This window comes from Fusarium oxysporum, chromosome 10 (assembly GCF_000149955.1).
Source record: "Fusarium oxysporum f. sp. lycopersici 4287 chromosome 10, whole genome shotgun sequence".
Taxonomy (NCBI): Eukaryota; Fungi; Ascomycota; class Sordariomycetes; order Hypocreales; family Nectriaceae; genus Fusarium; species Fusarium oxysporum.
Window position 1 is genome coordinate 848564 of NC_030995.1, and position 23923 is coordinate 872486.

General features: G+C 49.7%; 8 protein-coding genes across 9 annotated transcripts; 2 read left to right on the top strand and 6 right to left on the bottom strand.

Moving 5' to 3' along the window:
- Nucleotides 1–1613: 1613 nt before the first annotated feature.
- On the bottom strand, nt 1614–3765 carry FOXG_13870 (uncharacterized protein). The gene has a single exon (XM_018393897.1). The coding sequence runs from the start codon at nt 2884–2886 to the stop codon at nt 2101–2103; it is 786 nt and encodes a 261-aa protein (XP_018253266.1). The 5' UTR covers nt 2887–3765; the 3' UTR covers nt 1614–2100.
- A 776-nt stretch (nt 3766–4541) lies between these two features.
- On the bottom strand, nt 4542–6693 carry FOXG_13871 (uncharacterized protein). The gene is made up of 3 exons (XM_018393898.1): nt 5659–6693; nt 5400–5609; nt 4542–5354 (listed from the first exon to the last, which is right to left on the bottom strand). Exons 1-3 carry the CDS (start codon nt 6398–6400, stop codon nt 4891–4893), a joined length of 1416 nt encoding a protein of 471 aa, XP_018253267.1. The 5' UTR covers nt 6401–6693; the 3' UTR covers nt 4542–4890.
- Nucleotides 6694–7111: 418 nt separating this feature from the next.
- Nucleotides 7112–7789, bottom strand: FOXG_13872 (uncharacterized protein; the record flags this gene model as incomplete). Its single annotated transcript, XM_018393899.1, has 1 exon — nt 7112–7789. One exon carries the CDS (start codon nt 7787–7789, stop codon nt 7112–7114), a length of 678 nt encoding a protein of 225 aa, XP_018253268.1.
- Nucleotides 7790–8714: 925 nt separating this feature from the next.
- On the bottom strand, nt 8715–9300 carry FOXG_13873 (osomolarity two-component system, phosphorelay intermediate protein YPD1; the record flags this gene model as incomplete). The annotated part of the gene is made up of 3 exons (XM_018393900.1): nt 8715–8970; nt 9065–9219; nt 9280–9300. 3 exons carry the CDS (start codon nt 9298–9300, stop codon nt 8715–8717), a joined length of 432 nt encoding a protein of 143 aa, XP_018253269.1.
- Nucleotides 9301–11197: 1897 nt separating this feature from the next.
- Nucleotides 11198–15208, top strand: FOXG_21282 (uncharacterized protein). Of its 2 annotated transcripts, XM_018401604.1 has the most exons (3): nt 11291–11356; nt 11424–13459; nt 13524–15014. In XM_018401604.1, exon 2 carries the CDS (start codon nt 12198–12200, stop codon nt 12531–12533), a length of 336 nt encoding a protein of 111 aa, XP_018253271.1. In that variant the 5' UTR covers nt 11291–11356; nt 11424–12197; the 3' UTR covers nt 12534–13459; nt 13524–15014. The 2 variants fall into 2 exon arrangements, with proteins under 2 accessions (XP_018253270.1, XP_018253271.1); XM_018401603.1 differs by having other exon boundaries at nt 11198–11356; nt 11424–15208.
- Nucleotides 13516–15319, bottom strand: FOXG_13874 (uncharacterized protein). The gene has a single exon (XM_018393901.1). It carries the CDS (start codon nt 14867–14869, stop codon nt 13757–13759), a length of 1113 nt encoding a protein of 370 aa, XP_018253272.1. The 5' UTR covers nt 14870–15319; the 3' UTR covers nt 13516–13756.
- A 156-nt stretch (nt 15320–15475) lies between these two features.
- FOXG_13875 (elongator complex protein 1) lies at nt 15476–19852 on the top strand. Its single transcript, XM_018393902.1, has 4 exons — nt 15476–15850; nt 15906–17629; nt 17678–18020; nt 18070–19852. Exons 1-4 carry the CDS (start codon nt 15693–15695, stop codon nt 19736–19738), a joined length of 3894 nt encoding a protein of 1297 aa, XP_018253273.1. The 5' UTR covers nt 15476–15692; the 3' UTR covers nt 19739–19852.
- On the bottom strand, nt 19786–23857 carry FOXG_13876 (uncharacterized protein). Its single transcript, XM_018393903.1, has 2 exons — nt 23258–23857; nt 19786–23148 (listed from the first exon to the last, which is right to left on the bottom strand). Exons 1-2 carry the CDS (start codon nt 23435–23437, stop codon nt 21130–21132), a joined length of 2199 nt encoding a protein of 732 aa, XP_018253274.1. The 5' UTR covers nt 23438–23857; the 3' UTR covers nt 19786–21129.
- Nucleotides 23858–23923: the final 66 nt, after the last annotated feature.

Here is a 23923-nt window from a genome sequence, read left to right on the forward strand (position 1 = left end):
ATCCACTGGATGTGATGCTTACGATGGAGAGGTGAAATGTTCAGTAAGACTCATACCTTTGCGAGTTTCTTTGAACTGTTTGAATACATGAAAGTCAGCAGAAACTTTCTTCCACATACGAAAACCCCCATTGCATAAATAAATTGACGATATTGGCACAATGAATACCGTGGTCATCAACTTGAGGTATGATAAGGTTGGCCCATGCCCCATATTTTAACCTTACCCCACGATCGACCGTTTGAACCGCATGGCGCAAGCCTGGATCTCTTCACTGACGGAAGGTCCATACCTTTACCGAAACAAATGAGCATCGCCCAAGAGTCAGTTTGACCTCCCTCCCAAATCATGCATGAATGCTCCCCACAAGCAAGACTCGGACACGTTGTCTGATGTTGAGTTATCGGCAAAGTAATTATGTTTCTATATCCAAACCTCGCGATGCACTTTTGGTGTTTTCGCCTCTCAAGTAGGAAAGAGCGACACATAGAACTACGCTTCTCGTCTTCTTCTTTCTTTGCTTCTCTTTGTTTTCGGCAAATTTTAAAGATGTGGTCCAATATACCAAGAAGATTTTTTGGCGAGGCGTTTTTATTTGGCGTCTTCGTGGCCTCTACGTGAACAATGCTTCTCTGAAATGAAAGATCATACTCTCGGAACCTATAAGCTTCACGTAGATACCAGGCATTCCTCAGAAACTGGTCTTCTTTTAATAAAAAAGCAAGATCGCCGGGGTCTCTGGGAGGACTCGAGACATTACCTTGCAGCAATCAATTTATGTTCAATTTCTCTTCATCGTTTCTGATTATATTTCTTGGCAGAAACAATCCTGAGGCTTTCATAAATAGATAGGTTCATCTCCCACACTTCATGTCATACATGAGCGTGTAGTCGAGACCTCACTCCCAACACAAAGGGAAACTTGGGAGGGCCCAAAATGGCTTTCAGATCAGAAAGAATCCAGGCACCAGAGTGTAAAATTTGCAATGCTTTTAACCCCAGCCGTTCAAAGGACATTGCACAGTAACACCGTGTTTCACACCAATACCTCACACATGCACTTTCAAGAAGGCCTCAAAGTGACGACAATAATCCTTTCACTTTTTAAATCTAGGTATTCCGGCACTTACGAGTTTTGAAAACACGAGTTCGAGGTCTCTGCTGGGTTATCCCTAGGGAGCAAGAAAACTTCTGATGTTAAACCAGGGTGCCAATATAGACTAGTCTAAAGCCTCTCTAAGATATACTAAACTTACTTGAGTCTTTTCATCACTTAGGGAATAGGTCCTAAGTTTTCTTGCCTCCCCTTGGTTGTGAGGCTATGCTTGGGCACCAGCATGAGCCATGAATGAGGCCAGCTAAACACGCCCTACCCTGTGGAAGAGTGAGGCGAGCGCAATTACTTGATAAAAGCTTAGGGACGTTCTTGTCAGGGTCCTATCGCAAAGAATTCTAATAATTTACTTTATTTATGGCATTACTATCGATAAAATATGTTCAGGTCTGGGCATAGGTCTTTACATGTGAGCTCGTGTAAGTGATGACTCTTGCTCACTCTGGTCCAATCATAGTGTGGAAATGCATCGCCACGCTCATTCACGCATCTTCACTGCCTAGTCTGTGACTGATTTTCACGTTTATTTTCATTTGCAATGTTACTCATTCAACTACTTTCCTTGTTGGGAGTTGGGGTTTAAATATCTGCCTTCACCCACCAGTATCGATACAAGCACTGTGCTCGGTACAGCAGCATGTTCCCGATGCCCACAAACCATCAACGTCCTCGCACCTAAAGGGCGATCGTTCATTTACCTCAGGCGGCAGAACTCTCGTATTCTGATCTGCGATGACATATCCTCGAGAAGCCATTCGAAAAGGCTGACATTCCCTGCTAATACTCTAACCAGAAAACAGGATGACAAAAGCCTTTCCTTCTCAATGTCAAGAATCGACCAACGAAGGACCAAGAACAAAATAAAAATGTCTTACATTACCTCAGGCTATTTCCTGATACTTAGTCATTCTTGGAGTCGAGACTTTAGGGTATCAGAGCAACTGAAGAAGGAGGGAATCCCGTCGAGTGACGGACGAGCCCTCCGCTCAACGATAGTATCCCTGTGACGCACGATTTAGATTCGACGGCCCCCGATGCCTTGACCGACTGGCTTCCACCACCGCCGGCTCCTGATTGCGGTGATCTGGCCTCCAGCCAGCAGGGTATAAGTTCTGAATCTGGACCTGAGACGCTTCGTGATAGGCTCTTGCTCTCTGATACATCTCTTCATCAATCAACCGGTTCTGGTATAAGTGATCAAGAAGGAAGAAGTCTGGACGCATCTGCCGCCCCGAGAGACCGTTGCGAAAGTGCTTTGCAATATGATGCATGCGCTTCCGATAGCAGGCCTCAGCATCAGCTTGGTCGTGGGAGGATGATCTGAATGTACGGTCACAGAACCAGCAGATACACACCGTTGGGAAGATGTTGCGAAGGTGGAAATCCGCAATGTGCGCAATCCAGCGGGATTCATCATTCAAGTCGAACACGAAATCGCAGTCCCCGAAGCCGAGGAACTCACATGTGAGTAACGATGATGTCACATATGGCTGCGACTGGGGTACAGTGGTAGCAGGAGGAGGTTCTGTGTAAACCGAAGAGGTTTGAGGCGTTGGTCTGTCAAAGCAGGAAGACAAGAATGTCGAGCTGCTGGCGGTTGACATGCTGATGCTTTGAGTAGGAGTGCCATTGTTGTCTCCCTCTGAGAGCATCAAGCTTGGGGCATAATAACTTGGGATCATGGCAGGGATAGCATCCCGTGTATGACGTTGTCCTCTCATCGCGTTGTGCTGGGTTATGAAGCCATTTATATCATTGGCGAGGTCCCCCATTATCACGAGGAAGACAGCAATGGCAAAAGGGTATGGGTCAACTGGCCACGGATAGTGTGGGGGCTGTTTGTGATGGAGTTACACGTTTTTCAGGTTGGTGTTGAGATGCTAACACAAGCAGTGATTCGTATGGACAAACGGGAAAGAGGATAGGACAATGGATGATAGGAAGTGAGATGCCGCGCGCGGCTTCGATCTGTTGTGACAAAGGCAAGCAGAGGAAAGATGGACAGTGAAGAACAAAGAGGAACCGGAAACTCGAGCTTCTTAACCTTAACTCAACACGCCAAGTTCGAGCGTCAGCACGAACACCCTCTCTTAAAGGACCGGCCCGTCGACAACCTCATATGAACCATCCATCGGTCAACGATGCTTCCCATTCGTCATCACCCTTCAAACACATCACCAACGTGATGAACGATAACACACTGAATTCACTGGGAATGCAGTGCAGACTTGCGTGGCTTCAGTGCATGCAGAGAACCATGTCCATCAGCAGGCCATCATAGCAGAATGATACACGCCTCGGACGAAGCCGAAGACAGTCGGCATAATTGCAGGCAGCGCGACCAATTGGAGGTGAGGGTGTCTTGGTTGCCAACGACGTAGGCACCATTGATGGGTTTACTACGCAGAGTGTGAGTGACACCAGTTCACGGTCGGATTGAAGACAGAGACAATCAATGGCTTCAATTCCTTTGCACTCCATGATCCTAGAAAGGGACAATGAGTTCGACGTGTTGGCAAAATGACCTTTGAAGTAGTTATAATGCTATTTCTGGAGGAAACTGGAGCGCGGGGAAACACAAACTCCCCCAAAATTGAGGCTCAAGACAAGGTACGTAAATCAAATGGTGTCGAGGTGACTCTTAAGCTCTTGACGCTTGGCAGTTTAAGGAGGATATACCCTGGTCCATCAGAATACCCATCTGACAGTCTCACCCATGACATGGGAACATCATCATATGCACAATTCTAATTACGTTGAAGATTCAGCTTTACGCAATCAAGCTGACGATGGACAGAAACTGAAGATAAGCTCGACCACAGTCTAATATCAGATCATATATCTAGGAATTGACGAGGAGCCTTTCCTCGATTCTATCAACAGCTCTCGAAATACACGCAACCGCCGACAGCTTAATACCCGGGTTATCACCATCTCGATACAAAACATACTTTCCATTATGAGTCAAACAACCATGATAACCGCCAATGCGACATGCCGCTCTGAGACATCTCCACGCCAAGCAGGCTGCCATACGAACATCCTATTCCAATTCCCCATACCGAACTTAATTAACCGTGAAGTGAATGCAGGTAATATGAGCGCATGAGTTGGCATGCATTGCCGAAGCGAACATCAGCCCTATGTGGGTAGGGTAGAGAAGTGTCCAGGGAGATGCCAAACGAGGAATGCAATGCGATGGTGGCATGTTTTAAGTTTGTCTAATAATAAGCCAACGTTGATACTATATGGATACACAACTCGACTTATCCCCGAACTATCTTACCCAAGCTCAGCAAAAACTTATGATTGATTTATGAACTGTGTCGTATTTTGGGAAGTATAGTCCTCTTTCAGGATCGATTTCTCCGTATTTTAATCTTTCCATCAAGCCAGCTCCTACCGCTACACGTCCTCGGGATACTTGCGATGATCGATGATTGTTATCTCGTGTAACCATACCACTTCGCCCCGGACCTCCAATCAGGCGATCGTTGGGTAAGGCAGGTTTATGACGATAATATTCGTAATTCATTAATATAGTAATCTAACCCTAAAGACCGACTCCGGTCAGCCAACTGTAATAGATCTCTTCAAAAGATCCTATATATAAGCGGCTCTCGCCGTCTCTGATGGTATGTCGTGTGGAATGCGACCTTGCCGAAATGTTAGATGCAAGAGTATATATGCAAATGCCGGTACTGGGCTTTATAGATCGCCCAGCAACCAAGACCGTCATCGAGGCCTTTGGCTTGATAAGATGGAAGCTAGTGTTGTCAACCTTCTTCAGGGCTACACAGCACCCTTGCCTTTAGAATGACATTGCGATATTGCAAATGTCCACCATGCTCATCGCCATGCTTTATCACCCCAGGGAAAGCAACACAGCAGATCTCCCTCCCGGTCAGAGACTCTTCATCCTCACCACCCAAGTCTTCCATTGTCTCTGACTCAAACATGACCCTCTGGTGTGGTAAGACCGTGGGCATATTCACACGCAGGACGGCCTTTTGAACAGCGACAAGGCGCGCAAGCTCGATTGAGTTGTTGACAAGAACTCGTAGCCCACTATCTCGAGCCTCGGATGGTGATGTGCCACATAGAGCGTCGAGAATACGTGTTATTCTGCTTAGGATAGCTTCTGTGACGGATGATGTAGATTCTTTAAGAGATGAGCCATCTCGCCGGAGAAGTGAAAGGGTAGAGGAGCGCCATTGGTTAATGGCTTCATCAGAATCAGCTACAAAATTTAGCAATTGGCCTTCTTGAATAGCGAATTACATACCATATGAAGAAACAAGCTTTTCCAACTGCCGAAACTGTTGTGTTTGCTCTTCTGACAGACCGACAAAATAGGCGTCAAAGACCATCTCGACTAGTATCTTTGATACAATCGATTGCAAGAGGTAAACTTTATGTGTCGATGCAAGCTCCTCGTACATAGGCACAAGGTCATTGACCTCAGCCAGCGTTGCTTCATCCAGATTCTCCAGATCTGCACATGTCAGTACTTCGACCTTGTACTCAATGGCAAAATGACTTACTTATCTTGGCCTTACGAAAGTTCACAATAACCCAGTTCTGAAGACCATTGCCCAGCCGAGCCATTCCATCACCAAACACCTCATCGCATTCTTGCCCATCTGTCCTTGTGCTATTACTCACCCACTCTTTGAGACCACGCACTTGTCCTCTTAGACCTCGAATCTCATCATCTCGCTCTTTGAGCTCTCGTCGTAGAACCTCCCAACCCTCTCGAAGCTCTTCCCGTTCGCCTTCTCGCACTTCAACCTCAGCACGTAAAAGTCGTAATTCAGTATCCGTCCGTAGATATTGCTGGTTCAAGGCACTATGCTTCGCTTGCCAAAATGTCGCTGTTTCGCTTTCGTTCTGGCTCAGCTTGTCCAGTTCGCGATGGAACTCTCGCTCCATGATCCCCATCTCCTTCTCCAGATACGCAATCCTCTCATCCTTCTCTTTCAGCGCAGCCTCAAGTTCCCGTTCCCTCTCTTTCTTCTCCCTCTTCTCTCTCCTTTCTTTGCGTTCCTTATCACGGTCCTTTTCCTTCGTGCTCCCGCTGCCTGTCACTGCGTTCTCCTTCTCTTTGAGCGGGGCACCGCCGGTGGTGTCAAGTGTCTCTTCGGGGTTCGCGTTGGCATTGGAGGCCATGGCAGCTCGGGGAGGCATAGCAGGCATGCTGTTGCGATTGTTGCTCGAGGCGCCGGTGCGCAAGGTATGGGCAGGTGAGGTGCCGGGGCCTGGACGGCGCTTTTCAGATGTGTTCATTGCGGTAACGAGGCGGAGCTTTTGCTGTAAGGTAAGATCGGATGTATAGCCCTCCACTGCAGAGGATCGTCAAGTCGTGGGATCCGAGGCCAGGCGGTGCTGGTTCCGCATTGTCGCTGGCATCAAGTGCTGCTGTATAGGATCGCAATGCTCGAGGTTTGCGTAGGTGTTATGTTGGAGAGATGACGTTTGTCCAGTATTGTGATGCCTGGAGGTGAGCGATTGATTAGAATTCTAGGCGGCCGCCCACTGAAGGTACGCTAATTCGGCTTGTCGCGAACCCAGTATCAGACCCCGGATCACTGATATGAAGTGAGATGGATGGGATAGCTCGAGTTTTTTGGTGGCATGGATTAATATAATCTTGAAACATTAATTTACAGCAGATTCTAGGCAGTCAGTAAAAGGAGCCTCTACGTTATCCAGGAGCTTCTATCTACTGCCTTGATTCCATATTGTTGTCATGTCTGTTACCGCTCTGTCAGCCTTTAAGCTTCATGATACATGGTTGGTAATCCGTAATCAGACATCAGAGGGAATCAAGTGCCAACCTGATAAACTCAGTTCATTTGACTGGCTGTTTCATGTTTTAATTTCTCGCTTCTGTCGTTATCCCGCTGCCTAACAGGAAATCATGTCTAGGCTTCTCAGGCCAAGACCTTCAAAGCAGTATTCGCCCCAAGATGCTCACGCAACCTCCAGGCTTCAGGATTAAAACCCGACCTCAGCCACAACCTCATAAGCTTCGTCGTCTGTCCCCTCAATCTTCTTCGCCCCCATCCGACACAGCGTAACCTTGTCGAGGGGCATGTCTTCCAACCAGACGTAGTCATCATATGAACTGACAATGTCCCTTGCATCAATCGTCAACTTCTCTCGTCTTCTCCCGCGGCCATCTTTGACATAGATTGTATTGACCACAGTTGCGTGGAGTACCAATGGTCTGTCCTCCTTGACCATCAGTCCAGCTTCCTGAAACCTAGTCTTGATCTGTTCGCAGAACTTCTGCAGGATTCCCTCAGTATCAACGGGTGGCGCATACAACACCGAAGTCTTTTCGGCGTTTTGAAAAGCATGTAAGCCCTTGAGAGTTATCGAAAGCCCCTCTTCAGCCGATGCCTTTCCAGTCCTTGCACTTGCAAGGAACTCCTTCAACTTCAAGCTCTTCAACACCTCACTGGCCTGCTCAACGCCCTCATCTTTGAGGCTCATAACACCAAGTGTCAGATGCATCGTGCCGAGTGGACGCACTGCGGTCGGTGGAACACCAAAGCCAGAAGGATTCGTGACTTCTGTGCGGAAAGCAGCCAAGCTTCTAGCAAGCTGCGGCCCGGCCAGGGGAATGCATACGAAATGCGTCGGAGACGCCCTGACTGGTTTCGGCGGCATGGCTGAATTATCGAATTTGTCTCTCCGGGACAATTTTGATCAGTCTCAGCGATACTGTACAAGTGTAACTGCGAATAGACAATATGTGACAATATGTCTATGGCTTGTCTTGTCCGGCTGGTGAGGTTAGCAAGCGAAACTATGAGCATATATCGTGGGACTCCACTGGCTGAAAGAATGATTCAAAGGTCAAGCATACCCTGCCGTGGTAAAGGTTGTGAAATGACTAACACGCTGTGTGTAACGTATCTGACGTTGGTCTGTCACACCTCGATGATGTCAGGTGTTCGTATCGACTGAGTTTGTGTTCGTCGATCGTGGTAACCCAAGCTATGTCAAGATTACCCCACCAACGTCAGAGCTCTCAGGGTCGGAGGTGCAGTTAATCAGTCACTTATCAACTAATCGATAAGTGGTTTCAACAAAAGAAACGTGAAGATAGACCTCGCAGAATAGCAGTTTTTGGTCAATGCGTCAGAGAACCAAGTAGCGTTACGAGCAGAGTTCCTTTTGCTCCAATCCCAAGCATTTTGTCAAATCTATCTACAAAGCCTGCTTCTGCTTCTGCTTCTGCTTCTGCTTTCAACAATGCGTGTCACAAAGGCTGTTCAATTCAAAGAGGGGTGGAATGACATTTGGTGCCATTCCGCACTACCTCGTAACGCCTCCAACATGATTGACATTGACCTGATGGGTCGTCCTCTAAGCCTCAAGACATTCCAAGGCCTGGGGTATCTGCTTGGATGAACCCGGCCATTTCCTTTTCTGAATGTACCCAACACAACGAGTATTTGTTGAACTGAAAATGTCCCTATCGACATTCCGTGACCAGAGCCCAAGTGGCAAGCCACGTCTGTAAAAGACTGCCTCCATTTGATCGTGAACGCGCCATCTCGTAGGCTTTACGATGGTGGGAATAAATGCGTTATTCCCTTGACTCGTAGTACTGCTTCAAGAGTTTCTCGACCTCGGCGTAGTCCGTTTGAACGGCTTCGAAAGCGTCTTTGATGTGCTTTAGACATACCTCGGAATCATCTTCAGGAGAGCCGTCCAGCTTTTCGTGTTTGCCATAACGCTGAATCTTTTCGCAACCATCCCTGATTTTGATGAGTCCGAGGGTCGCTGATGAGCCCTTGAGGAAGTGTCCAAGAGACGAGAGCTTATCAAGATCTTCCTCTTCCCTAAGTAATGTCGACACAAGGTCAGAAATTAGCCAATATTCCCAACCATGAAGCGGCGTTAATATTGGACCACTGTTTTATAGTTTGAACTCACAATGCCTCCTTTATCTGTTCAAACGTTTCTTCTGCTTGCTCGAAGAAGCCAAATACGATAGAAGAGCTGAATTCACAATCGCCTGGCTCGTCCATTTCGAGGATCTGCTCGAAAGTAGTCATATCGATGTTGTCACCGAAATCGATATCGTCACTCTGGGGTTGGGTTTGTTAGCGACCGTGCTCGAACCGATTCGCAGTCAGGATCAAGCCCACCTTCTCCTCGGTTGGCGACATTTTGGCTGTAGTATTCGTTTATTCTCCTGGGACAAACGTATTAGGTAGGTATGTTGAATTGAGACAGTGCTGAAAAGCTCCGGGGTCGTAGTAGCGTGGGTCCGCGGAGGAGAACGATCGGAAAGGAGAAATGATGGAACCTACCTAGTAGGTAGCCTCGGGGTTAGAAACTCTGGTACAAGAGAGATCAAACAAGTGAGCGCGAAACAAATAAAGACAAGGATTCAAAAGCTAGAGCCACTTGGACTTGGACTTGAACGAGGAGAGGAAAGATTTTGAAGGTTGGAGGTGTTACCGCGGGAGCGGAATGGAACAAGATGTGAGTGGCTGGCAAGGGGTCTCAGATCAAGCGAGGCCATGGCGCCCGAGTGACGCTTGGTTTCTGTCAGGGCGGTAGAAGTAGCTGGAGAAGGGTGGCCGTTGCGCTATTCCAAGGGTTTGCTTGTACCTGAGGTTGATTGGGGGGCGTCCCTTTTTTTGAGTTCGCGGGAGCTGCAGCTATCCTGGGGTATGACGATATACAAGACAGGAGCTAGATAGATATCGACACTTTTAGGCGGAGGAACAGCAAAAAGAGAGCAGAAACGAGGAAAGGAGAGCACGAGGAAGAGTAGAGTCAAAGAAAGGGCCAGAGAGATATGGCTTGTGCTTGGTGGAAGGCGGCGGTTAACAAGTGTGTGATGTCGGTTGCTGGTATGTGGGCAGTTAACTCATAAGTGAGGGGCTAACGATGGAGAGGGAGGGTCCATTTGCATTCGAAATTAACCATCCCATCCACCCATTCATGGATAGTCAAGTCAGGTAAGGCAAGGTACCTCGGAGCTCAGGTAGCCATATTCAAAGCCATTATCCTCGGACGAGCCATCGCGGGTGGGGTTGAGCCGCTCTAGCAGATGCAGGGCGTCAAAACCGACTGGACTGTGATGTGCGAGGAGACAGAGACGGGATAGTGAATGAGTGGGGGATGGTGTTGTGTTTAGTGCGGAAAAAACCACAGTTTTTAGGCGATGGGTCGAATAGACCAGAGACATTCATGTCCATATTGGGGAGGGTAAAGAAAAGAAAGAAAAGGAATGGCTGGCGTAAAAGAGAGAACATAGAGAAGCAATTCAAGGGCATCGGAAAGAAGGAAGTATGCATATCTTGGCTTTTGGTAGGGAGGAGAGATATGCGATGCGATCCATGATGCAATGTGATTGATGTTTCCTTACCTAGATCTAATCAAAGTGGGACGTAGGTGGGCAGTCGATTCTTAGGTGTAAAGATACTGAATAAGGGTTTTTGTCAAGATTATCAATCTATTCCAGTCTCGAGTCGTGCCCTCGCGTATAGGCAAATATCGACTGAGCGCGTGTGGTTGACACTGACTGACTGACTGACTGACTGACTGACTGACTGTGAATGTGTGAGTGTCCCAGCAGCTTGGAGGTGCTGTTCTGCGGGAGATCCCGAAGCGGGCTGCTCTGGTACGACTGACGACAGTGGCTGGATATAGCGTCACAGGTCTGAGGCACGAGCAGGGAGTAAAATTCGGGGGTGGAGGGGCATGGGCATATACAAAAATGAGAGAGAAACCGTTGAGGTTTTCGTACCCTAAAGGAATAGATGCGAATGGAGATGGCTTAGGTCGATAGGGAGGGAGAGAGACAGGGCAGAGAAAAAAAAGAGGAGAGTTCCAAGGTTTGTAAATGGAATCTTTTGGTGGTTGCTGTAGGCATTCACTTGAGGTGAGTTCGAATGGAAGAAGGGCCCTGCCGATTACGTCGGTGCTCACTGTTTTGTACAAGAGTCCACCAAAAGAGACAAGAGAAGAGTGCAAAAAATCGGGGAGAGGACACCAAAATGCACCAGGAGAACCTGGCTGTTGCATCATTTGGTTCCATTCCGTCGAGAAGCAGAAGGCCTAGATTCCACAGCTTCCATTGGGGGAGACACCAATCCAGAATCCGTAAAAGATCGTCCATCTCTTGTGTCTTTCTGTTGGCTTTACTTTTTTTTTTTTTTTCTTTCACGTCTACCAAAATCATGTCAGTGCCATCCATGCTCATGCTCATGTGTACGTGCGCTCCCGTGCGATAGCTTAATATCAGAAATATTCCTCAACATTGCTGACTCTGCACCAGATCGATGTCACCGCTGATTAGGTCCTTAACAGACCATCCCCCCTAACTATTTAGGAAGCTCATCGTCTTTTTCGTTCTGGCTCTCCGGGACTCTCAACCGCGTCCGCCTAGCGTGGAAATAGTCCGCTAATCCATAACGACAACAGCACCACCAACCAGGATACCAAGTACAGATGCTACTATGAGGCGGAACGTTTTCTTCGGCCTGTATCCGGAATTCTATTCTTGATAGGCAGTGTTTTATGATCCCCTCCTCCAGATGCTGACATACAGATAACGCGCAGCGTACAGCATACAAGGCCCCAGCGCCTCATGATATCCAGCACACCGGTCATAACCCGGCGTATGGCTAAATACGTAAATCCCTAGCTGTGGCATATCCCCGGGACCCGGGAAGTCGTCACCCGGAGCTGAAGCAGTTCAGTCTCCTGCGTTCCTCCACTTGCTGCTGGCTCTATCACTTGTACGGATAGTGTGTTATGCAGTGGATCATTCAAGACCTCTCGGCCGAGACAAACACAACAGGACGCCGCTTATGCCTCGTCTCTCGAGCTCACTGCTTTGATACTATACCTACAAGATACAAACTCGAGATACTCAGGCACAACGTCCCGAGACAAGACGCAACGTTCACCGAGCCACCGGTCCACACTCCCAACTCTTGGTATTTCTCAGACAGGAGACGATCGGCATCTCGGCCGTAGGGCACGGGAGCTTCTCTCAGAAGATTTCAAGTCTTGGGAACCAAAGCTCCCCAGCACTCACAAGCTTAGGATGACATGCACCGCCGCCTTATGCCCGCAGGCCCACCCGGTTGAATTCGACTCGAGAAATTGGACCCGTTCAATGAAACGAAACCCCACGCAGATTGCGCCCTCAATATTGAAGCTGCTCTTTGTCTCTCACACCAGCCACCGCAATCAAGACTTTGGTGCGGCATTTTCTCCGTCGCAGACCAACTGCATCTGTTATGCTGTATTCCTGTGGCTTGCGTTGCTCTCGCTTCCACTGATATTGGGTCCTGCAGGGTCTGTTGATCAAATCTCATTAAGCACCCCTCACTGCCGTTTCCGTCGGGCCCCTCGTGCACGGTCACGCTTGAATGCTTGATGGCGGGGTTTGACCACCGGCGGCTGAACAAATGCTTCTTTTACTTGGTTATCCCTTCTCTAGGATGGCATGATCAAGCTGTTCAAAGTCACGAGTTATATAAAACTTGGTCTTTGAGACTTTGAACTTGGATCCAAGTCCACTTAACATGGCTTACGGAGGGGCAGCGTGCTTGACAACACAACAACTCCCACTACGACTCAGCTTCTTATCAAGCTATCCATGTCTTGAGACTTTGATATTAGGTACCCACCATATTGGACCTCACCGCAAACTGTCACAAAAGAGCTTCTAGTGCACGACCCAGATCTGTAGCTGCACATGGCATCGACGAGCGGCATAATCGGCATCTCTTGTTGCACATATCGACATCAGAGTCGAACCACCAATGACCCAATTCCCGGGAAGTTTTTAGCACAGCTAAGCCCTTTACTTCAAACTATCATGCACAAGAGTCATGAACCGCACCTGAAGGCCTCGACGGGTGACCACCTCCCATTTGACTCAAAGCTGTAAGACCCTTTTATCAATCACACGCGGAACAAGTTTCATTCGAGGCCTGCAATGCATCCTCCTGCGATGTGATAACTCGCCCACCCCGCAAACCGGTTTTGACTCACTCTTCTCAGCTTGGCCGCACGATTATGGTGGGTCTTGCTCTGTCTTATTTTTGCTTCTTTTATTTCTTGCACACTTGGAGGGTCCGACGTAGCAGCCCTAGATGTTCTATAACGTAGTAGAAATGAAGCAAAAGTGACGTGGCGCTCATTTGCTTCCAAGACGACCCTGAGCGGGTCGTTTTTGCTTGTCAGTTGATGCTTATCCTGGCCCCGGCTGCGGAACGGGAGTGGGGCGGTGAACGGACCCCGCGCCGTGCTCCTTGGGCCGGCGCGGAGCTTTGCCGATAAATGCCAGGGTCGAGTCGAGTAAGTTACCTAGGAGCCCTCTCCTTACAATGATAGCTTTGTAAGAATGTCACTTATTCAGAAGATTGCAAAGACTGTTGATACTCGGACATTATTCTAGAACAAGCGGAAGGAAGTTCACCAAGTAATCAATCATGTTAGGAAGCCTGCTCCTATAATGCAAGGCAGAAGCTGTGTGCGCCAAATATATTATCAACCAACTACGCTCTTAACCCATATACCCTTGTGTTATCCAATCTCTTTACTTCTTATATAAATAAAAAATCGGTTTATCGTCTTGTGTTTAGTCGTTTCATTCTAAAACATCACCTTGGACGCCACGCTCAATAACCAGGCTGCATCTCTCCAGCCGCCTTCGTCGGTTCCTGGGGGTGGAATACGCTCTTCTGGGGCTGTCGATATGCCTGCCAGATGGCGGGAGGACCAACTACGGGAGCGGCCGAGTTGTGAATCTCCTTCCTGAGGAGTCTCGTCACTATCATCTTCTGAGTCCGCATCGTCTTCCTCTACGGAGAAGAGGGACCAGACATTGCCGAACCAAGTCCCTGTGTTAGCTTGGCCCTTACGCACGAGGCGTCGCACGGTAGCTTCATCATCTTGGGACAAGTCCTGCTCAAGCTCCTCGAGCTTCTCGTCGAGGTTGACAAAGTCCGGGCCGGGTAGATCATTGTTGACTTCTTGGTTGGGGAAGTAGGACCCATCGGCAGTCATTGAGAACTCCAGAGGTGAGTGGAGGAGACTCCTAGGTCGCGTCAAGCTGTGGGAGCGACTATGAGTGCGGCTAGGGAAGCGACTGGCATATGGAGATGCGTCCTCAACAGTGCTACCGCGGCGACTAGCATGGCGGCTCGTAAGCTCACGCTCGCGAGCAAGTTCACTCTCAAAAGCATCCTCATCGGGGTCCACCCCCCCTAGGCTGGTAGAACTCTGACGCGAGATAAGCCAAGTCTGACCCTTAGACTCGCGCGCTTCGGAGCTCATGAGCGCGCCTGTCCTGAGCAGCCAATCGCTATCATTGCGATTACGCATGCTAAAGCTCATATCATCTTTGTGGCGTCTGGGCGTTGCGCGACCAGAATGAGTCTTGCGTGATGCGCCAGCCGCGAGATGAGACGCGGATTTGCTTTTGGCGAGAGGTGTTGAGGGGGTTCGGGTATGGGACCTCGAGCGCGATGCTGTTGGGGACCGAGCGAGAAGACGTGGTGTTGAAGGAGCAGACTTTCCCTGGATATAGGAGGGAATTGGATGGATAGGCGAGTGAGGGTGGAGTGCGATAGCGTCGGCAATGAGTTCGTCGTCGTTGAGGGGGAGTTTGGCGGTCAAGGGCGCGAGGGAGAGGTGGTTGAGGTTGGATGAGGAGCGATTCTTGCGACGAGATCGTTCGGCGTGTTGATTGTATGCAACATCCATGATGGCGATGGTATCGCTATCACTGTAGATCAATGTGTTGGTGGTAGTTCGAATAAACAATACCTACTACGGCAAGTAGTAGCTTTTATTAGCACGACACGCAGGTGGTTGAATGGCAGTGGTTGAGAGCAAATGCGGAGAGAAGTCAATGGTTCCTCAACCGGTAGCGGGCGATCGGCATGTGATGGCGAGAGCTACAAATAGAGCGTGAAACTGGGAATAGTAAATCAGCACAAAAAAGATGGGAAATGGAGCAACTTTAAGAAGAGAAATGGAAAACCCAAAGGGTCCATTCAAATTAGATAAAAATAAGGCGATGAACTCTTTAATCGCCGAGGCCCGGAATAGTTACGAAAATCTAGGTTGGTCGCTATTGCCTGTGAAGAGCTGATCTAGACGGAAAAGAGAAGAAGTGATGCAACCTAAAAAGCTCTTTCCCCAGGCCCTTGATCAGAACTTTCAAAGATGGCGAGTACATGATCTGGGAGTCATAGCATGTATCTTTCCCGCCCCAGCACCCCGCATCAGTACTTTACCCACCAGCTTAATCAGGTACCGCGAAAAATCTCGATTACGGGCATCGACACCAAATCTAGCAAATCCATCGCCGCTGGTTGCCCATTTCATCCACACCAAGAAAATATCACCACTTGCACGCTCGGCCTTGTCCGACAGACCAGAGCAGGTCGAACGACAGCTGCATACAGGCCTACAGTCTGCCCATTTCATACTACTGCAGTTACATCGACAGTTGCTGTGCTGTTGGTGAAGATTATCAGACAACAAAAGCTTGGCCTTGGTGGTGAGGCGAGAAATAGTCAAGATGCGCAATCTTCGCAACATTCGATTTGGACAATGCCAGCGCGATAATGTCACAGCCGCGTGTTGGGATCCTGAGAAGGATCAGGTTCTTGTCGTAGCCCAACCTTTTGAGGACAGCTGCGAGATTGAGTTGTTGAGAATCTCTGGAGATCGAGACATGTAAGTACATCATCTATAGAATAATTTACACGTAATAGTCACTTACTCCATATAGCTCAGTCAGTACTGCAGCCAGCTGGGAGGCTCCAAACCCATCACCAGACCTCGTTGTCGACAAGGTCGTCAGTTTACAGTATCTCAGTGGTTCAGCAACTACATGTCTGGTCTTCGAAGGAGGTGACATTGTTACAGTCCGAGAAGACGACTTCTCAGACGAAGGTGCTCATATTGAGATTGTTGGCTCCATCGATGTTGGTATTGCTGCTGCGCGATGGTCCCCTGATGAGGAACTCCTCATTGTTGTCACAAAGGAGAACAATGTCATCTTCATGGGTTCAACCTTTGACCCAGTTGCTGAGATCCCCATGACAGTCGAGGACCTCAACGCATCGAAGCACGTATCCGTCGGATGGGGAAAGAAGGAGACTCAGTTCCAAGGTCGAGGTGCAAAGGCCATGCGTGATCCTACTATCCCAGAAAAGGTCGATGAGGGTTTACCCAGTCCTCACGAGGATGGTGCCACCACCATTAGCTGGAGAGGCGATGGCGCTTATGTGGCCATCAACTCGGTTCAAGAAGGCTCACGCCGTGTAATTCGAGTTTATTCACGAGAAGGTGAGCTGGACAGTGCAAGTGAGCCAGTTGATGGCCTCGAGAGTTCTCTGAGCTGGCGACCAGCTGGAAACTTAATGGCTGGTATTCAGCGAAAGTTAAACCAGATCGATGTGGTCTTTTTCGAGAGGAACGGTCTACGGCACGGCGAATTCACACTTCGTTCTCCTTCTGGGCCAGTTGAGGCTCATGAGAGAATACGTCTTGAGTGGAACTCAGACTCGACTGTCCTAGCGGTGATTTTCAAGGATATGGTTCAGCTATGGACTATGGGCAACTACCACTGGTACCTCAAACAAGAGATCCCTATCGAGGCTAGCTCTACATGTTTGTCATGGCATCCCGAGAAGGCTTTGCGCTTTGCTGCTACTTCAACAAATACTGTCGTTGTGACAGAGCACATCTTCCATACAGCAAGGGGATCGTGCCACCCGCCGCACGACAATGGTGCCGTTGCGGTAATTGACGGCGAAACAGTCAAGTTGACTCCTTTCCGAACAGCCAATGTACCGCCCCCTATGTCAATGTTCGATATTACGGTTCCTGCAGCGGCAGTCGACGTTGCATTCGGCCGTGACAACACGTCTTTTGCGGTTCTTCACCGAAAGGGTATCGAAGTTTATGAGTGGCCCGTCAAGAACGGTCGATCCATCAAGCCGAAGCTCTCCAAGAAGGCGTTATTTGACGAGATGGCAAGCCCTGGGTACAATGTTCTTCTGAGAATTGCCGCTGTAGCCGATGCTTTTCATTACTTCGGTTACGAAGAGGAGAAGGGTTTTATTCAGCGATTCGTACAGGCTGCGGGTGAGGGTGAAGTATCTGTCGCAGACGCCAACTCTCGGGAGGTTCTTGTCACCACAACCAGTTATCAAGACGATAACTCATTCACTGGGTATGGCCAGGACAACTCGGGAAAGCTATTCCAGATCAGCGAGTCTGGAGATGAGATGCTTCCTGTGCAGTTCCAAACACAGCTGCCTTGGTTTGAGATTAGCAAGGTTGACGATGAGATCGTTGCCTTTGGCCTCTCCAGGAACGGTCATATTTATGCCAATTCTCGTCTCCTGGCAAAGAACTGTACCTCATTTATCGTCACACCCAGCCATCTCATCTTCACTACCAATAACCACTTGGTCAAGTTTGTTCACTTGTCCGCCAACGTCGATGGTAAGTCACTCTTTTGTCTTTCGTGACTACCTACTAATGCCCCCTTAGATCTTGAAGTTCCTGCAGATGACCCCGAGACCGACGAGCGTTGCCGCAGTGTGGAGCGTGGATCGCGACTTGTCACAGCTATTCCCGCCAACATGAGCATTGTTTTGCAGATGCCCCGTGGAAACCTGGAGACCGTCTTCCCTCGAGCCATGGTCGTGGCAGGTATCCGTAACCTGATTGATGAGAAGAACTACGCTCGAGCATTCTCATACTGTCGTACTCAGCGTGTAGATATGAACATTCTCTACGACCATCAGCCCGAGCAATTCTTGGCCAATGTTGGCCTTTTCCTCGACCAGATCCCTGACGTCGCTCATATCGATCTCTTCCTTTCTTCTCTCCGGTATGCTTTCTTGTTTCAACCTTTAAGGACCATTACTAACCTAGACCAGTGCTGAGGATGTTACTCAGACCATGTATCAAGATACGAAGCGATCTACCGGCTTTGGAGCTGATACGATTCCCTCTGACTTGTCGCCAGCACCACGGGGTTCTGCTGCAAAGGTCAACACGGTCTGCGATGCTCTTCTCGACGCCCTCCAGAGCCGCAAGGCTACCAACCTTCAAAATACCATTACCGCACACGTTTGCAAGTCTCCGCCTGCACTCGACGACGGCCTTCTTCTCGTCGCTGAGCTGATGCGTGAGGATGAGAAGATTGCTGAAAAGGCAGTCGAGCATATCTGCTTCTTGGTCGACGTCAACCGACTATATGAGAATGCCCTTGGGCTCTATAACCTTGATCTGGCCCTCCTTGTCGCTCAACAGTCCCAGCGCGATCCTCGCGAATACCTCCCCTTCATTCAAAACCTGCACTCTCTCCCCGAGCTTAGACGTCACTTCGAGATTGATGATCATCTTGAGCGTCGTATCAAAGCCCTTGGCCATCTCCAAACAATGGATGTATTTGATGAACTCCTTGCTTATACCACCAAACACTCCCTATACCACGACGCTCTCCGTCTATACCGCTACGACCCTCCTCGCCTTCGAGAACTCACAGCCGCTTACGCCGCCTATCTTGAGTCCACATCAGCCTACCGAGAAGCAGGCCTCGCATATGAGTCACTCGAGAACTGGGCAAAGGCAACCAGCTGCTACCGAACCGCCGGCGCTACATGTTGGCAAGAGTGTCTCTACACTGCAGCTCAGCAGCAACCTCCCATGTCTGCTGAGGCCATGTCCGACCTTGCCAACAACCTTGCAGATGCTCTCTGGGAAGCAAAGGACTACTCTGCCGCCGCTACCATCCACCTCGAATACCTTGAGTCTATCGACATGGCTGTTCGTTGCCTGTGCAAGGGCTACCACTTTGCAGACGCTATCCGTCTCGTTGTTCAACGCAACCGCCCTGACCTCCTCACTGCCAGTGTCGACACTGGTCTCGCCGATGCGCTAGGCACAACGACCGAATTCCTCGCTGACTGCAAGGCCCAGCTCAAGGCTCAGGTTCCTCGTGTTGCCGAGCTTCGCCGTAAGGCCATTGAAGACCCTCTGGCTTTCTACGAAGGAGATCGCGCTGGTGGTATGGACATCCCTGATGATGTCTCTGTCGCCGCCTCTTCCCGTGTCAGCACCAGTGCATCACTCTTTACACGATATACAGGCAAGGCTGGAAGTGTGGGAACCGCTGGAACAGGAGTCAGTCGCGCCACAAGCAAGAACCGTAAGCGTGAGGAGAAGAAGCGTGCTCGTGGACGTAAGGGAACAGTCTACGAGGAAGAATATCTCGTCAACAGTATTCGTCGTCTTATTGACCGTGTTAGTGCTGCTGCTCCAGATGCCGAGCGCCTTATCTTCGCGCTTGTGCGGAGGAACATGCCCGAGCGTGCGCGTGCTGCCGAAGCTCTCATGGCTGAGGTATCTGAGGCTTGCACTGCTGCGGTAGCTGAGGTGTTCAAGGTGCCCGGGGCAGAGGCCGAGCAAAAGAATGATGCTGAGCCAACCTGGCAGGCTACAGGAGGTGAAGCTGTGCTGCAGGACTTTGTGATGGGACAGGGCAAGAAGTTGGAGCCTCCGATTGTTAAGGGGGTTAAGAAACTTACGCTTTTAGGCTCATGATGATAGATTTATGTCAAAAGTTATGTTTAGACGATCAAATACAATCAAGCAGTAAAATAGGAATATGCTCATATCGTAATATTGTGCCTCGATTTAGTTAAGGGCATTAATTCTAGGCCAATCTTCGTTAGCATGTCACAAGTCTAGAATCAAACCCAGTAAAAAAGCAAGACTTTTACGGAATTTCGATCTCATAAAATGTAGTTGATGAAGTGAGAGAAACAAATCCCATTCGCCTCCGCTATGTCAAAATCCCAACTAAAAACTACCGAGCAAAAAGGCTAACTAAGTACGAGAATATCGAAAAAAGGGGGTAAGAAAATGCTGGCTTAGAGAGCCTTTGCCTCCTATATCCGTCCGTCCTTCCTAAGTCCATAACCATATTCCGTACTGACATATCGCGTTCAAACAATCTCGCATAAGGCGTTTCCTCTTCCCAGGCATCATCTCCATAAACAAAGTGGAACCGGTCTAGGCACATCAAGATATGTATACTCGATCATATAACCAATGTGACTGACTAAGCGCCATTTGGCTGATCAGGTTGCTTATCGTCGTCATCCTTTGGTGGCGGTGGTGGAGGCTGGTTTGCCTCAGCTTCTGCATCTGCCTGAGCCTGAGCTTGCCGGGCCTCGTCTTCTTCGAGCTCCCTGAGAAATGCCGCATCCTCGTCTTCCAAATCAGCTTCAGCGTCCGCTCCCTCCTCGCCGATGGGGTTCTCAGGAATGATGCCGTTCTGACGCTGCCAAACCTCTCGTCGAATGCGGTCGTCCTTGGCTTTCCGCGCGCGCTCGACCTCCTCAAACCCGCCTGACTTCTTCAGCTTGCCGTCCGCAACAAAATTGGTGATTTCTCGGTGCAGTGGGTTGACCTGGCGCGTTGCTAGCTCCTTTTGCCGTAGCTTCTCCGCACGTTCGATAGCTTCCAGTCGATCCTCGTGGTTAGGTTGTAAAGCTCTCACTTCACCAAGAACACCTTCCTTTGCGGCGCTTTGATCGGCACTGTTGCCGAGGTTGATAAGGCCCTTGGAGAACTGGCGGGCGCTTCCAGCACTTGCACCAGTGCCGTTGTCCTTCATTTGCTCCTTGGTAGCCTGCTCCACGAGAGTGAACGTTTCTGAGGCCTTCTCCAGATCGTCCCGCAGATCGACCAAAAGATCCTCCATAAGGCGAAGCTCGTCCCGCCCTTGGCACACGTCCTCTAACTCCTTCTCCCAAATCTTGGTCCAAATAGGTTTCTCCTGAGTCATGTACTCTTCCATTCTCTTCAGTTCCTTGGTCAATGTTGCGATATCCTTTCCAACAGAATCCAATTGTCGCGGCAGTGGTCGGACACCGCGGTGCACCACATCCTTTCGCAGATCCTCAATAAGGTCCTGGAGGTCGTCCACCTTACCAACCAACCCGATCAGAGTCGCTGTTGAGTTGCTTACGTCCGCTGGTAACATATGAGTAACCAGCGTCGCCTTCGATGTCGGGAATGGCAGCTTTGGCTGTAGCGACCTTGACATTGGCAGCTTTGGCGCGGATGGTGGCCATTGAGTCTTGGATATCGGCCTGGAAATTAGAGTAAGTCTGTCGCATAATGGCCAGATCTCGTCGTAAGGTCTTCAGTTCTCCGAGATGACTACTATCCAGCTTCCTTCCAGAGCTAAACTGTGTCTTAGTCCCGTCAGACGAGTGAGAAGTTGATGGGGGTGATAGTGCCAGTCGAGCCATTTCGTTGGCAGCCTCTTGTTGTCGGTCTGAAACTCGTTGAAGAGCAGCTCCTTGATCCGTCACTGTCTGTTTGACATCCCGAACAATTTCGGTCAAGGATGCAATTCCGTCATCGATATGTTTCTTGACTTCGTCCAGAGCCTCAACATTGAGCACCAGAACAGTTCGGTCTTTCACATCCGCGAGGTCTTCCAATTCGTGTCGTACACCAGAAACCGGATCTTGAATGTAGATTTCAGGAAGATCTGCACCGTTATGTTGTGTATTCCAGGAAAACTTCTCGATAAATGCAAGTTGAAGCCGTCCGATGGTAAGTTCGGCGCGTCCCTCCGGCAGAACAAACTTCTTTACCTTGGACTTGTACTGGAGGAACAAGGTCAGATCCTTTGTGGGAGTAGGAGGGGGCGAATCTTGGAAGTAAGAGGTCTCGGCAGGTTTTTGCTGTGGTGTTGGGGCAACTTCAGGTTCAACCTTTGGCTTCTCAACCTTCGGTGTCTCTGGTGCATCAGCGCTGAAGAACATAGGATCAGTGGGAGGTCCACTGAGTGTTGCGCTAGCAGCATATGCCTCATCGGGTGTTTGCACTGTTGGAGGATCTGATTTTGCGGGTAATTCTGCTAATGAAGATTCCTCGGAAACACTGTCTGGTATCCTGACGGGAGAGTCTTCGGCAGGAGCTGTAGTTCGCAGAGACTGGCTGGAGGTATTACGGTTGTGGCGTATAGACTGTCGACCTTGAACTGCGCGCAGTGATTCTCGAACTTCCTTTCTTCCTCGGTTTGGCACAGGTGAATTCTGCGGCGGAAGAATCGGTACACCATTAGCACCTCCCAGATGCTTGGATATTTGATACTGAGAATATCTGCGTGAAGCTCGTCTTTCCAGGTCTCCACCCTTCTGCAGAGCTGCCAGGGCACTCGAGGTATTGTCGGGCGGAGGTGGTGGAGGCGGAGGGAACGAATCGATATTTAGCTCCCCTCCAGGTGGTCCAGGAGGTGCTGGAGGTCCAGTAGGAATACTACTTTCGCCCTCTGGATAAGGTGGAACAACTGGCATACTTTGCATCGTGTTGCTAGAAAGGGAAGACTGCTCTGATATGGCGGAAGCTCGAGAAGATTCTCGCTGGGCATTAAAGCGACGTGGGGACTGGTTGGTACTGCCACCCGACTGACGCAAAGAATCAGTCGGTTGCGAATCAGGCTGGAAACCATTCTCTAGACCTTCTTCTAACATATTGGTGAGTCCGCTGTTGCCGCTTCCAACGGTACTGACGCTGGTTGCCCTGTCGGGAGGTGCATGGCCGTCACGGTCCCGAGCTTGCTTCTGGCGGAGCTTCTGTTGTTTGCGCTTTAGGCCGTGTAACAGATTAATAATGATGTCCCGGATCCTAGGCAAATATTTCTCCAAACTCTCGGCACTCGCCTCTTGGCTCAATGTCGCTTCGAGAATATGTCGCAGCAGATCGGGCACGTTTCCTAAATCAGATGTGTCAACGTGGATGGCCGTGAATGCGCGACACGCCATATTGAATTCATAACCCAAGCGCACGTAAACGTCAGACACTTGGCTATCGGTAGCTTGTCCGCGCGACCATTGGGTCAAGGTCTCGAGAAGCTGTTTTGTTGCGACAAGGAGGTGTGTGACGCTCTTTTCGATCTGCGATAGAGGCATATTGGAACCGCTGCCGGAACCCTGAGAGATCATGGAGCGTCAGCATCTTGCTTTGCAATTGGGCATGGACGTGGGGCAGGGCTCAGCAGGGGCACAGTCTTGCCCACGCTGAGCATTATGATATACTCACTTCACGGTTCATCCTTCGAGACCCAGTCGATTGTACAGATCTCGCTGAGGCGCTCGAGGCTCGAGCCTGGAGCGCCGGTGAAATGGATCGAACAGGAACATTTGGTGGTGGCCCTGGCTCAGCGCCAGGCGAGCGACGATGGGCAAAGGCGCGTTGGGAACCGGATGACGGAGCTTGCATGACGGACGATGTATGCTCGGATGTATGTATCTAAGTCGCGACGATATATTCGTTGTCGGTGACGGTCCAGGGAGTGAATAAGAAGCGGGAGCCTCCGTCGACGAGCAGGTGGCTTAAGAGATTAAGCTCGGTGGAAGTGCTTAATCTACGGATTTTGGGTGCCTTCGAGGGGCAAGAGGCATCATCAAAACGAGCGGCAGGCAAAGCGGATCGCAAATTCGATTGTCGTAGTACGAAAAAGGGCGTCGCAAAAAAAGATCGAGGCAGGCGATGTACCTGGTGAGAGTGCGGCTGACGTTGGGAGAGAGGATTGAATTGTGGGAGGATAGTCGAACACTGTAGAGGGTGGATGGATGGATTGAATGAATGATGATGGTGGACAGTAGGTAGTGGATGAAGGTTCCGTATGGGCTCTAGCGGGTACCAGATACAGCACGACATCAGTGATTCGACAGCTGAAAATAGGTACCAAGACCAGTGCCCAAC